This window comes from Tachyglossus aculeatus, chromosome 25 (assembly GCF_015852505.1).
Source record: "Tachyglossus aculeatus isolate mTacAcu1 chromosome 25, mTacAcu1.pri, whole genome shotgun sequence".
Classification (NCBI taxonomy): Eukaryota; Metazoa; Chordata; class Mammalia; order Monotremata; family Tachyglossidae; genus Tachyglossus; species Tachyglossus aculeatus.
In genome coordinates, this window is record NC_052090.1 from 3,881,384 (window position 1) to 3,895,516 (window position 14,133).

Sequence of the window (14,133 nt, forward strand, 5' to 3'; positions counted from 1 at the left end):
CACATAGGACTCACAGTCTTAATCCCCATTTTACAGATGAGGTAACTGAGGCACAGAGAATCTCAATGATTAGCCCAAGGTCACACAGCAGACAAGTGGTGGAGCCGGAATTAGAACCCAGGTCCTTCTGACTCCGTGCTCTATCTACTAGGTACTGCTGCTGAAAGTGTCCTCTATAGAATAGAGGGAGGGCTCCTTCTTCCCTCCCCTTTCCTTTCTCTCACCCTCTGCCTGGAGATGTGCTCAGTACAGTGCTTTGCACACAGTAAGTGCTCAAAAAATACAATTGAATGAATGAATTAATAAAAGGAGAATTACAAATGAACACATCCCCCCCACCTCCTTCCCCTCCCCACAGCACCTGTATATATATTTGTACAGATTTATTACTCTATTTTACTTGTACATATTTACTATTTATTTTGTTAATGATGTGCATATAGCTTTAATTCTATTTGTTCTGACGATTTTGACACGTGTCTACATGTTTTCTTTTGTTGTCTGTCTCCCCCTTCTAGACTGTGAGCCCGTTGTTGGGTAGGGACCGTCTCTATATGTTGCCGACTTGTACTTCCCAAGTGCTTAGTACAGTGTTCTGCACACAGTAAGCGCTCAATAAATACAATTGAATGAACGAATTAATGAAAGGAGAATTACAAATGAACGTATGTGACCATCTTAGTCACAGCAGGTGAGAGAGGCTTGCCCCTACCAAAATGTTTCTCTGGCCTCTGTCACCACCCAGGGGAAGGCAGTGTGGGACCGTCTCTATATGTTGCCAACTTGTACTTCTCAAGCACTTAGTACCGTGCTCTGCACACAGTAAGCTCTCAATAAATATGATTGATTGATTAGTGGAAAGAGCACATTGCTAGGCACGATTTTGCTACATGCCTCTTTTGTGCCCTTGAACAAGTAATAGTTGTGGTATTTGTTAGGTGTTTACTATGTGCTAAGCACTGTACTAAGCTCTGGGATAGATACGGTATAACTGTTGCAACTATAACTATAACTATTATAACTACAATATAACAATATAGATCAGGCGCAATCTCTCACGGAGCTGACAATCTAGCTATGTTATCCCCATTTTATAGATGAGTAAATGGAGGCACAGAAAAGTTGAGACTTGCCCAAACTCTGCAGCAGGTAAGTGGTGGAGTTAGGATTGGAGCCCTCATCTCCTGACTACTGCCTTCCCGTGGGAGGCAACAGAGGCAGAGGCAGAATAAAATGAACTGTTCAGTTAATCTCTGTGTACTTCAGAGAAGCAGCGTGGCTCAGTGGAAACAGCACAGGCTTGGGAGTCAGAGGCTGTGGGTTCTAATTCCGGCTCCATCACCCATCAGCTGGGTGACTTTAGGCAAGTCACTTACCTTCCCTGGGCCTCAGTTACCTCATCTGTAAAACGGGGCTGAAGACTGTGAGCCCCATGTGGGACAACCTGATTACCTTGTACCTCCCCCAGGGCTTAGATCAGTGCTTGGCATATAGTAAGAGCTTAACGAATACCATCACTATTATTATTATTCAGTTTTCCCATCTGTAACATGGGGATAAAATACTTGTTCTCCCACTCTCTCAGACGGTGAGCCCAATGTGGGCTAGGGACTGGGGTCTGCCCTGATTATCTTGAATTTACCCCCATGCTTGGCACAGTGTTTGGCACATAGTAAGCATTTAGTATTGTTATGGAAACCTGGAGGACTTCTAGGCCATGCACAAGGGAGGAAACTCCCTGCGGCCCACTGTCCCTAGGGCTGAGGAATCCCATATCCCTTTTCAGACTGTGAGCCCACTGCTGGGTAGGGACTGTCTCTATATGTTGCCAACTTGTACTTCCCAAGCGCTTAGTACAGTGCTCTGCACACAGTAAGCGCTCAATAAATATGACCGATGATCTCCCTGCAGCCTAACCTGCACTATAGCCCTGCGCTGTGCCCTTCTCTCTCTTCCCCCTCCTCTTCCCCTCCAAAGAACAGGCAGGGAGCAGGGAGCAATGCTGCCTCCATCTCCATCTGGAGTGGCAGAAGTGTCAAAGGCCCAAGGCCTATGGGTAGTCTTGCACATTGGCTCGAGGGCTCCCATAGTGCCATTTGCTTGCCTCAATCAATCAGTGGCATTTAATAATAATAATAATAATAGTAATGTTGGTATTTGTTAAGCGCTTACTATGTGCCAAGCACTGTTCTAATCACTGGGGTAGATACAAGGTAATCAGGTTGCCCCACGTGGGGTTCACAGTCTTAATCCTCATTTTACATATAAGGGAACTGAGGCCCAGAGAAGTGAAGTGACTTGCCCAAAGTCACACAGCTGACTGAAGTCCAGCATAGTGACTTTAAATAGGTTTGGAGGGGCCCCACAGCTCTCTTTTACTACAGTGAAGGGAAAAGAGCCAGACAGGGCACTTTCAGCTGCGACTTAACAGTGTGGCCTAGTGGAAAGCCCATGAACCTGAGAGTCAGAAGACCTGGGTTCTAATCCCAGTTCTGACACCTTCCTCCTGGGTTGCCCTGGACAAGTCAGTTCACTGAAATGTGCCTCCGTTTCCTCATCAATAAAATGGGGATCATATACTTGTTCTCCCTCAGACTGGGAGCTCTATGTAGTACAGGGACTGTGTCTTGCCTGATTACTTTGTATCTACCTCAGAGCTAAGTAGGTTGTTTAGCATATAGTCCTCCCTTCAAAGCCTCTTTCACCCTTCAAAGCCCTACTGAGAGCTCACCTCCTCCAGGAGGCCTTCCCAGACTGAGCCCCCTCTTTCCTCTCCCCCTCCCCCCTTACCTCCTTCCCCTCCCCACAGCACCTGTATATATGTATATATGTTTGTACGTATTTATTACTCTATTTATTTGATTTGCATATATTCCATTTATTTTATTTTGTTAATATGTTTTGTTTTGTTCTCTGTCTCCCCCCTTCTAGACTGTAAGCCCACTGTTGGGTAGGGACCACCTCTAGATGTTGCCAACTTGTACTTCCCAAGCGCTTAGTACAGTGCTCTGCACACAGTAAGCTCTCAATAAATACGATTGAATGAATGAATGAATGAATGAATGAATGGCAAGTGGCGGAGCCGGGATTAGAATTCATGACCTCTGACTCCCAAGCCCGGCTCTTTCCACTGAGCCACGCTGCTCCTCTGTTCCTCTCTCTTCTCTCTGCTTCTCTGGCATTTATTGAGTGCTTACTGTGTGCAGGGCACTGTACTAAGCCCTTGAGAAAGTTCAGTACAACAGAGTCCGTAGACACGTTCCCTGCTCACAGTGAGCTTTCAGTCTAGAGGGGGTGACATATATTAATGTTAAGTGCCACTTTCTTCTGTGTCACCCTGACTTGCTCCCTTCGCTCTTCCCCACTCCCAGCCCCGCAGCACTTAGGTACTTATATGTGATTTTATTTATTTTTATTGATGTCTGTCTCGCCCCGCTTCTAGACTGTAAGCTCCCCCTAGACTGTAAGCTCACTGTGGGCAGGGAATGTCACCGTTTATTGTTGTGTTGTACTTTCCCCGAGTGCTTAGTCCAGTGCTCTGCCCTCAATAAGCGCTCAATAAGTATGATTGAATGAATGAATGAATGCTGTGGGATTGAGGGTGGGGGGATTATCAAATGCCCAAAGGGAACAGATTCAAGCAGCGCCTCGCCTCTAGGATTAGGAAATGGGGGCCATTTGTGCCCCTCCCCAAGTGCAGGCAGCTTTAGGCCAGGAACAGCTAGCCCCATGGACCTGATGGCAGAGGACTTGGCCCAATCAATCTATCAGGCAATCATTAGCATCATTGAGAAGCGGCGTGGCTGAGAAGCAGCGTGGCTCAGTGGAAAGAGCATGGGCTTTGGAGTCAGAGGTCACGGGTTCGAATCCCAGCTCCTCCACATGCCTGCTGTGTGGCCTTGGGCAAGTCACATAACTTCTCGAAGCCTCAGTTCCCTCATCTGGAAAATGAGGATGAAGACTGTGAGCCCCACGTGGGACGCCCTGATCACCTTGTATCCCCCCAGCACTTAGAAAAGTGCACATCGTAAGCGCTTAACAAATGCCATCGTTATTATTATTAGCATTTATTTTACTTCTGTTGTGGGCTGAACCCTGCACTTAGTACAGTGCTCTGCACACAGTAAGCACTCAATAAATACGATTAATTGATTGATTGATTGATTGCACTAAGCGTGTGGGCGAGGACAACAGAATTAGTAGACATGATCCCTGCTTTCAAGGAGATGGATGAGACAGATGACAAAATAAATAACTGATGAGGAAGTAATAATAATAATAATAATATTTTTAAGCATTTACTGTGTGCCAAGCACTGGGCTAAGTTCTGGGCTGGATATAAGATCATCAGAATGGACACAGTCCTTGTCTCCTACAGAGTCCTACAGGACTCAGTCTTTAAGGGAGGAAGTCAGAGTGAATATAAGCTTTGTATATAAGTGCTAAAAGGTATTGGGAGGCTGGAGGGACAGCTAAGGGGATATAAAGTGGGGTGATTAAAGGTGAATTAGAGAAGGCCACCTGACTGTGGCACTGTCTGTCGCTCACTTCCTGACCCACCTCCACTTCCTAGTCCTCATTCTACCATCCAAACTGGCCATTCTCCTGCCTCTGAGCCTTTTGCCCACATTGGCCCATAGGCCCGAAGCCGTCACCCCACTCCCGACGTCTCCCTCTTAAACGGCACCCCTCCCAGAAAGTTTTCCCCAGTTTTCCATACCCATTCTCCAGGACACCAGCCCAGTTACGACTGTTTCCCCTCAGCCGTCGACATGCTCTTGTCGCACCGAGCCCACGCTGAGGGAGGGAGGAATAGATTATCTCTGGATTATCTCCCCCTTTTAGACTGTGAGGCCACTGTTGGGTAGGGACTGTCTCTATAGTGTTGCCAATTTGTACTTCCCAAGCGCTTAGTACAGTGCTCTGCACATAGTAAGCGCTCAATAAATACGATTGATGATGATGATGATGATGAAGGAGATGTAGTTTCAAATGGGCTTTGAAGATGGGGGAGAACTGTGGTCTGTCAGATAGGAAAGGTGAGAGCCCTCGAGGTATGGAGAGGGCATGGGTCTGCAAGTGGGAGAGAGGAGAACAAGGCAGAGCAAATAGGGGTGAATATCATGAGAGGAATGTAGAGTGCAAACTGGGGTAGAGTGTAGAAAGGGAGTGGAGAAGTAGGAGAGAGCGCTGACTAGTTTGAAGCAAATAGTGAGATGTTTCTGCTTGATCCTGAGATGAGTGGGCAACCATTGGATATTTTTTAGGAGTGGGGTGGTGTGTATAGAATGACATTCTACAAAAATGTCCTGGGCAGTAGAATGAAGTATGGACTAGAGAGAGGGAAGGCTGGAGGCAGCGAGCTCAACAAAGAAGTCAATACAGTAATCAATGGGGGATATTGCAAGTGCCGGTTTGGATGGTGAGACAAGGCTGGATCCTGGAAGTGTTGTGGAGGAAGAATGGAGGGGATTTGGTGACAGACTTCTCCCAGTGTGACCTATGGTTGCACCATTGGGACCCCTGTGTAGGTCATTTTGCCCTTCTTCACCCAGGGCTCCCTTCTCCAAGAAGAAACAGTAATTGACCCTCAACTGCAGCTCTGGGGAAAAGCTCTCCTCTCAGATTAATTAAATAAACGATTGATAATTTATTAATTTATGTCTATTAATGTCTGTCTCCCCCTCTAGACTGTGAACTAGTTGTGGGCAGGGAATGTGTCCTGTTTATTGTTAGACTGTATTCTCCCAAATGCTTAATCAATCAATCAATCGTATTTATTGAGCGCTTACTGTGTGTAGAGCACTGTACTAAGCGCTTGGGAAGTACAAGTTGACAACATAATATATAAATATATAAGCACTTAATAAAAAGTGCTTTGCACACAGTAAGTGCTCAGTAAATACAATTGAATGAATAATAATAATAATGATGGCATTTATTAAGTGCTTACTATGTGCAAAGCACTGTACTAAGTGCTGGATGAAAGTCCTATGGTTCCACACCAGTCTCCTTGGGGTGTAAGGAGGTAATAATAATAATTATTATTATGATATTTATTAAGTACTTACTATGTGCCAAGCACTGATCTACAAGGTAATCAGGTTGTCCCACGTGGGGCTCACAGTCTTAATCCCCATTTTACAGATGAGGCAACTGAGGCACAGGGAAGTTAAATGACATGCCCAAAGTCACACAGCAGACAAGTGGCAGAGCCAGGATTAAAACCCTCATCCTCTGACTCCTGAGCTCGGGCTCCTGCTACTAGGCCATGCCGCTTCTCAGGAAATAGAAGTAGAAATAAGTTAGGGAGAGGGGTACATTACCATTTTGCAGATGGGAAAACCAAAGGCCAGGGTGACGAGTGGTTGAGCCAAAACTGGAACGGAGTTCCCTGTCCTGCCTGCAGCCCATTAGCCAAGCTCCTGAATTCCCTGCCCTGCTCACCTTGCATTTTCCTCCCTGTTCTGGGTAGGCTTCCTTTTCCCCAAAGGAGCAGGGGCCACGTCCACCAACTCTGTCATATTGTACTCTCCCAAGTGCTTAATATCAAGGGACCATATTGATTGAGTGCTTACTGTGTGCAGGACACTGTACTAAGCTCTTGGGAGAATACAACACGGCGAGATGATAGTCACCCCCCTCCTGCCCACAATGAGTTTACAGGCTACAGGGGGACACATACAGTAATATAAGTAAAAAAATTACAAATATGTACATACGTGCTCTAGGGCTGGAAGGAGGCGGGGGTGAATAATCAGAGCAAGTCGGAGTGGGAAAAGAGGAAAGGGGGGCTTAGTCTTGGAGGAGATAATAATAATAATAATAGCATTTATTAAGCGCTTACTATGTGAAAAGCATTGTTCGACTGTGACGAGAGTAATTATCTGTCAGATATGGAAAGGGAGGGCATTCCAGGCCAGAGGCAGGACGTGGGAGAAAGGTCAGTGGGGAGAGAGATGGGATCGAGGTACAGTGGGTAGATTGGCATTAGAGGAGCAAAGTGTGCGGGCTCGGCTAGTAAAATGCTCTGCACACAATAAACTCTCAATAAATACAACCGATTGATCGATTGAATGAAAGGATGGTGTTGAAATGCCTACTGGATCTACAGAGGAGAGATGAGAGGGTTGGGGTGGATCAAATCCCAGGGTTGAGCAGATTGAAGGGGACAGATTCCCTGAGCAGTAAGTGGAGTGGTCATTGGTGGGACCTGCAGACAAACCTGACATTCCCTGTGTCACGCAGGGCCTGTAATGTACTGGAACATTTGGAGAAGCAGCGTGGCTCAGTGGAAAGAGCCCCGGCTTTGGAGTCAGAGATCAAGGGTTCAAATCCCGGCTCTGCCAACTGTCAGCTGTGTGACTTTGGGCAAGTCACTTCACTTCTCTGTGCCTCAGTTACCTCATCTGTGAAATGGGGATTAAAACTGTGAGCCCCCTGTGGGACAACTTGATCACCTTGTAACCTTCCCCAGTGCTTAGAACAGTGCTTTGCACATAGTAAGCACTTAACAAATGCCATCATCATCATCATCATTTTGTGGAAGCAGGGCTGTCACCCATTTGTAAATTCACGCGGGTATACCTTCCGTAGATATTGCCAGAAGCACCGGAGCAGCTATGCCTGCCATAGCTAACCCCGAAAAAGCTGGAACAGTGGCTCACGGAAGCCCGTCGCAGAATTTACTGATAACTAAATATTGTCAATGCTTTACGGGCACGACCCACTTAAATTTTGCTCTGCACATAGTAAGCGCTCAATAAATATGATTGAATGAATGAATGAATGAATGAATTTCCTCGGACTACCTGTGAATGTGCAGTGGGCACAGCTGCCTGGATTTAAAGACTATTGGTGACCCCGTCTGAGGTGGTCGAACCTAGAATGCCAGCTTGTACTTCCCAAGCGCTTAGTACAGTGCTCTGCACACAGTAAGCGCTCAATAAATACAATTGATTGATTGATTGATTGATTGGGGGTGGGGGAACCCCTGATGCCCCGCCCCGACCTTGCCCCTGTGAATATTGGTGTCTGGTCCGAGTCGCAAAACTTCACTGCAGGAACTCAGGCAGAGGGAGGTGCGGGGTTTGAAATGAAAATACCGGACATAAAGTATGTACCAAATCATTACCTGACAGAGCACAGGTTACTTATTACCCAGAATGCAAGGTATGAAGCCAGACAGGTGGCCACTATAATAATAATGGCATTTATTAAGCGCTTATTATGTGCAAAGCACTGTTCTAAGCGCTGAGCAATGCTCCAAGCACTGAATAATGATGGCATTTATTAAGCGCTTACTATGTGCAAAGCACTGTTCTAAGCGCTGGGGAGGCTACAAGGTGATCAGGTTGTCCCTCTGGGGGCTTACAGTCTTAATCCCCCATTTTCAGATGAGGTGACTGAGGCACAGAGAAGTTAAGTGACTTGCCCAAAGTCACACAGCTGACAATTGGCAGATCCCGGATTTGAACCCATGACCTCTGATTCCAAAGCCTGTGCTCTTTCCACTCAGCCACGCTGCTTCTATGGTTTACTCTTTCATGTCTGTTTACTTGTATCGATGTCCGTCTCCCACTTCCAGACCGTGAGCTCCTTGTGGGCAGGGATTATCTCTCTTTATTGCCATATTGCCCTTTCCCAAGCATGTAGTACAGTGCTCTGCACCCAGTAACTTCTCAATAAATATGATTGAACACATGAATGAATGAATACATGAATTGTTGTCTCAGTCCAACCTCACCAGGGCTGAGGGTTAGTTTTCAGACTAGACTATTCTCTCCAAGGACCCAGCATGGGCTGCTTATCATCATCATCATCATCATCAATTGTATTTATTGAGCGCTTACTGTGTGCAGAGCACTGTACTAAGCACTTGGGAAGTGCTTATCCATAGGTCTGCGTGGCTGCTGAGAAGCAGAGTGGCTCAGTGGAAAGAGCCCGGGCTTTGGAGTCAGAGGTCATGGGTTCAAATCCCGGCTCTGCCAATTGTCGGCTGTGTGACTTTGGGCAAGTCACTTAACTTCTCTGGGCCTGTTACCTCATTTGGAAAATGGGGATTAAGACTGTGAGCCCCCCGTGGGACAACCTGATTGCCTTGTAACCTCCCCAGCACTTAGAACAGTGCTTTGCACATAGTAAGTGCTTAGTAAATGCCATTATTATTATTCCATAGTTTCAATTAATGCTATTTATTAAGCACAGACTCTATGCAGAGCACTGTACTATGCCCTTGGGAGAGTACACTAGTTTATGGTCAATAATCCTGCCCTCAGGGGGTTTATATCTACAGGGAAGAACCTGTCACCCTCCAGCTCCAAAGAGTGCCTCTTGTCCTGGGACGATTCTGTGTTCTCTCTGTTCACATTCTCCATGATTCGGTGTGGACCATTCTTGGGCCCTGTCAGTGTATGTCCTGATCTTTCCAGTTTCCCCTCATGGGGAATAATAATAATAATTTTGGTATTTGTTAATCAATCAATCAATTGTATTTACTGAGCACTTACTGTGTGCAGAGCGCTGTTCCAAGCGCTTGGGAAGTACAAGTTGGCAACATATAGAGACAGTCCCTACCCAACAGTGGGCTCACAGTCTAGAAGGGGGAGACAGAGAACAAAACCAAACATATTAACAAAATAAAATAAATAGAATAGATATGTACAAGTAAAATAAATAACCTTACTATGTGCCAGGCACTGTACTAAGCGCTGGGGTGGATACAGGCAAATCGGGTTGGACGCAGGCCCTTGTCCCACGTGGAGCTCACAGTTTCAATCCCCATTTTACAGATGAGGTAACTGAGGCACAGAGAAGCTAAGTGACTCGCCCAAGGTCTGACAGCAGATGGCCCATAACCCAGAGGTCGAAGAATCAAAACCTTTCTCTGCTAACAATATTTTCATTAAGTAACAATGTTTGCAACATAAGTAGCAATTGAAGCCAACATGAGCACTTAGTACAGTGCTCTGCACACAGTAAGTGCTCAATAAATGTGATTGAATGAAGGAAGGAAGAGGTGGAGCCGGGATTAGAACTCATGACCTGTGCTGTATCCACTACGCCATTCGCCCCACTTATCCCCAACACCAGACATTGATGAGGGCCTTTAGGTCCTTCTAAAGTTGTAGTAGGAGAAGTAGAAGTATTTATAAGCACTTACTGTGTGCAAAGCACTCTACTGAGTGATGGGGAAGACTACATAGTTGAGAATTAGTCACGGGCCCTGTCTCTTGGGGAGCTCATGGTCTAAAAATATAAAGGGGAGAGAGGGCTGCTGACAGACACATAAGGAGCAATGAAACAAAACACTAAGACAACATAGAGCTCTCACTGCGAACAGGCTCCCGTTTGTTAAACTAGTTTGTGTGTGTAGAGAACAGGAAGTGGGGGCCGCTTTTTATTTGATTCAGGTGAAGGCTGGAAAATCAAGTGGGATTCAGATAGCTGCTTTTCAGGCACGGTTTCTAAATGCCATCATTATTATTATTAGTGACTCACAGCACATGCCTGAATCGGCTTCTGTAGGACTGGCTGGCAGGAGTGGGAAGAGGACGAGGGGCAGGAGATTGATTGCAGATCAGCAAGGAGAGTGTGCAATCAGTCAATCGTATTTATTAAGCAGGAAGAACCTCCTTCGGGGCCCCAGGCCTGGCTGACATTCTGCCCTGCCGCTTTCTCTGCCTTGCGAACAGTCCCCCGTTGGATCCGTGCTTCCCTCCCGTCAATCCCGAAGGGATTTTCCTGGGGTTGAACTTTGAGCTTCCAGCACCTTCCCCAGGAGAGCTCCCTCTGCAACCTTGCCCCACCGCTGCATTGCATGGAAAAGGACAGAACACTCCACACTTCGATGTGGGCTAGTTTCACAGACTCATACACAGACTTATTTTTTTTTAAAAAAAAAGGTATTTAAGTACTTACTATGTGCCAAGCACTATACTTGGTGTACATAATTGCATTACAGTGCTTGAGTTTGCTCCTTGAACATTTTTACCGTATTTAGAAACTCTCTTTGACCATTGGGCTGAACTGGAGGGTACGGCTTTCTTGCTGGCGGGGGGCCGCTTTGGAGGCGTAGTCCAGGGCCAAGTGATGCTCAAAGCAGGACACACAGTGAGATAAACAGTAAGAGATTCAAAACTGGATTCAGCTGGAATAATAAGGACTATTTAAAATATGAGGTTAGTTTTCAACAGGAAAAAGTATTCGGGGCTTAGATTAGAATCAGACATCACTGAGATTGCTTTCAGGGCACCCAAGCGCCGGCTATTTGAGATGGATAGAGTTGTCCTTTACCAGGCCGGGTTTCAATTGGTTCAATCAGTTCATCAATCAATAGAATTTATTGAGCGATTGCTGTGTCTAAGGACTTAGGAAAGTATAATAGGGTTAAGAAAGATGATCCTTGCCCTCAAGAAGCGGACAGCTTCAGGGGATCATGTAGCAGGGTTAAGAGTATGGCACATGGCAAAGGCACCCTTCTTGGTGCAGTTTGGCTGATTACCACACATGCACAAATAATAATAATAATAATAATAATAATAATAATAATAATGGCATTTATTAAGCGCTTACTATGTGCAAAGCACTGTTCTAAGCACTGGAGAGGTTACGAGGTGATCAGTTTGTCCCACGGGGGGCTCACAGTCTTAGTCCCCATTTTTACAGATGAGGTAACTGAGGCACAGAGAAGTTGAGTGACTTGCCCAAAGTCACACAGCTGACAATTGGCGGAGCTGGGATTTGAACTCATGACCACTGACTCCAAAGCCCAGGCTCTTTCCACTGAGCCACGCTGCTTCTCAAAAAGCGCTCTCCCCTCCCCCAGATGCTGCACATGCATGGCAGCCATATTTATTTTGTGGTCTTTCCCCTTTCCACTGCTATTAAAATCAAAATGTCCCTGCCACAATATCTGTTTGCTTGGGAAATGATCTTATGATGATCCCCAGTTGGGCGGGGAAGAGGCTACATGGTGCAAGTGGAGGGAGAAGGAACAGTGGAGAGGAAGGGGGAGCCGGGATCCTGGAAGGAGAGGCAATATGTGGTGAGAGAGGGTAGGGAACCAGAGCCCGGCCTCGGCTCTAGCGCAGGGAGCAGGGCACAGGGTGGGGGTCATCCCGATGGGAACCTCAGCCCTTATCCGTCTGTCTGGAGGTACCCTGGGTGCCAAAGGGTCGTGGCAGAAAATACACTACTAATTTATGGCTCCCAGAGCAGAGAGAGGGGCAGGAAAACACTGAAGGAGACAAAAGACTTGGGAACTGCCCCTCCCCATGGCCAACTGTCATTTCCTGTCATCTTGGTAGAGGAGATTCTGGGAATGGGCTGGCTAGTGCTCCCCTTCTCATTCATTCAGTCGTCTTTATTGAGCGCTTACTGTGTGCAGAGCACTGTATTAAGCGCTTGGGAAGTACAAGTTGGCAACATATAGAGACGGTCCCTACCCAACAGTGGGCTCACAGTCTAGAAGAGACAAGATAGTCGGGTTGGACACAGTCCCCATTCATTCATTCATTCCGCTGGACTCAGTGGAGGTTCAGCTGAGAAGGTGGGTGGCACTGATTTGGGTTGCCTGGGGGAGATCTGCCATCTCCCCTATCCTTTTTGGGTAGAGCCAGCTTTCAAGTGAGGCCAAGACCAGAACGAAGCTCTGAGGTTTACAATGGAGGCACTAAAGACTGCTCCCTGCTTGCTGCGGCAGTGAAATCATGTAATGACATTATGAGGTGTGCACCTTATGGTTGATGTCAACCATCAACATCTCGTTGATGTCACGAGAAGCAGCGTGGCTCAGTGGAAAGAGCACGGGCTTTGGAGTCAGAGGTCATGGGTTCGAATCCTGTGTGACCTTGGGCAAGTCACTTAACTTCTCTGAGCCTCAGTTACCTCATCTGGAAAATGGGGATTAAGACTGTGAGCCCCACGTGGGACAACTTGATCACCTTGTGTGTCCCCCAGCGCTTAGAACGGTGCTTTGCACATAGTAAGCGCTTAACAAATGCCATCATTATTATTACATCACCATGACCTGTGAAAGGGAGCAGCCAATTGGACTTTTGCATTAGAATAGACTTCAAAATCAAAGAGTATGCCACTGGACTTGAAGTGCACCAACGAATGCGTACGTGACAGAAAAACCCGACGTGGGGCCTCAAGAGCTAACCTCCCTGAGTGCACACAAAAGCTGCTCTGTCACTGTCATTAAATGTCCTGTTCAGGGCCCTGATGCTCTTTTCACTTTTGCATCTTTGTCCACAAAGCCTCCCAAAACTTCTTGAAAGGGGCAATTCTCTTCTCTTCTAAGGCATCAACATCTTCTAGACTGTAAGCCCGTTGTTGGGTAGGGACCGTCTCTATATGCTGCCAACTTGTACTTCCCAAGCGCTTAGTACAGTGCTCTGCACACAATAAGTGCTCAATAAATACGATTGAATGAATGAATGAATCAACAGGAAGGGACATGGGTACTATGTAACTATTATGTGGCTAATGACTCCTTTTACCATCACCGTACTGTAAGTATTATGTAGTTTATGACTCCTTATACCATCGCCGTACTGTTTTCTCCCTCACGCTACTGTTTTGTAGATCATGGGGAATTCCTATGCAGGACAGCTGAAATCCGCCCGATTTGAGGAAGCGCTCCACAACTCCATAGAAGCCTCTCTGAGGTGCAGCAACGTCGTACCGCGCCCGATTTTTTCTCAACTCTACCTGGACCCCGATCAGCAGCCGTTTTCTCCCACGGGTGAGCCTAGCGGTCCTTCACCTTTAGCCCGCTAGCTGTCCTGCCTCATCCGTGACGGGGCATTTTCCATTTACGGGGGCCAAGATCCAGGTCGCCAGGAGTGAATGTTCTGAGCACTGTGTGCAGAGCACTGGGGAAGGGGCTTGAGAAAATTGACCTGAGCTGGAGACGGAATCCCCAACCTTGGGGAGATGGTGATGAGAAGCTCGGTCCTGGAGGAAGCTTCCTCTTCCTTCCATATTTTCGCTCCATCTCTCCAAGGCGTGTGTGTTGCTCCCAGACCTTGTCCTTGTAGAAGCAGACCTTGTAGAAGCAGTGTGGCTCAGTGGAAAGAGCATGGGCTTTGGAGTCAGTGGTCATGAGTTCGAATCCCAGCTCCACCA

General features: G+C 46.8%; 1 protein-coding gene across 1 annotated transcript in view; it reads left to right on the plus strand.

Moving 5' to 3' along the window:
* GREB1L (GREB1 like retinoic acid receptor coactivator) overlaps nucleotides 1-14,133 on the plus strand; it is a 142,298-nt gene that overhangs the window by 12,777 nt on the left and 115,388 nt on the right. The window contains exon 2 of the mRNA XM_038766766.1: nucleotides 13,591-13,750. Coding sequence (XP_038622694.1) covers nucleotides 13,594-13,750 — 157 coding nt within the window. The 5' untranslated portion in view covers nucleotides 13,591-13,593. The remainder of the gene's footprint in view (nucleotides 1-13,590; nucleotides 13,751-14,133) is intronic.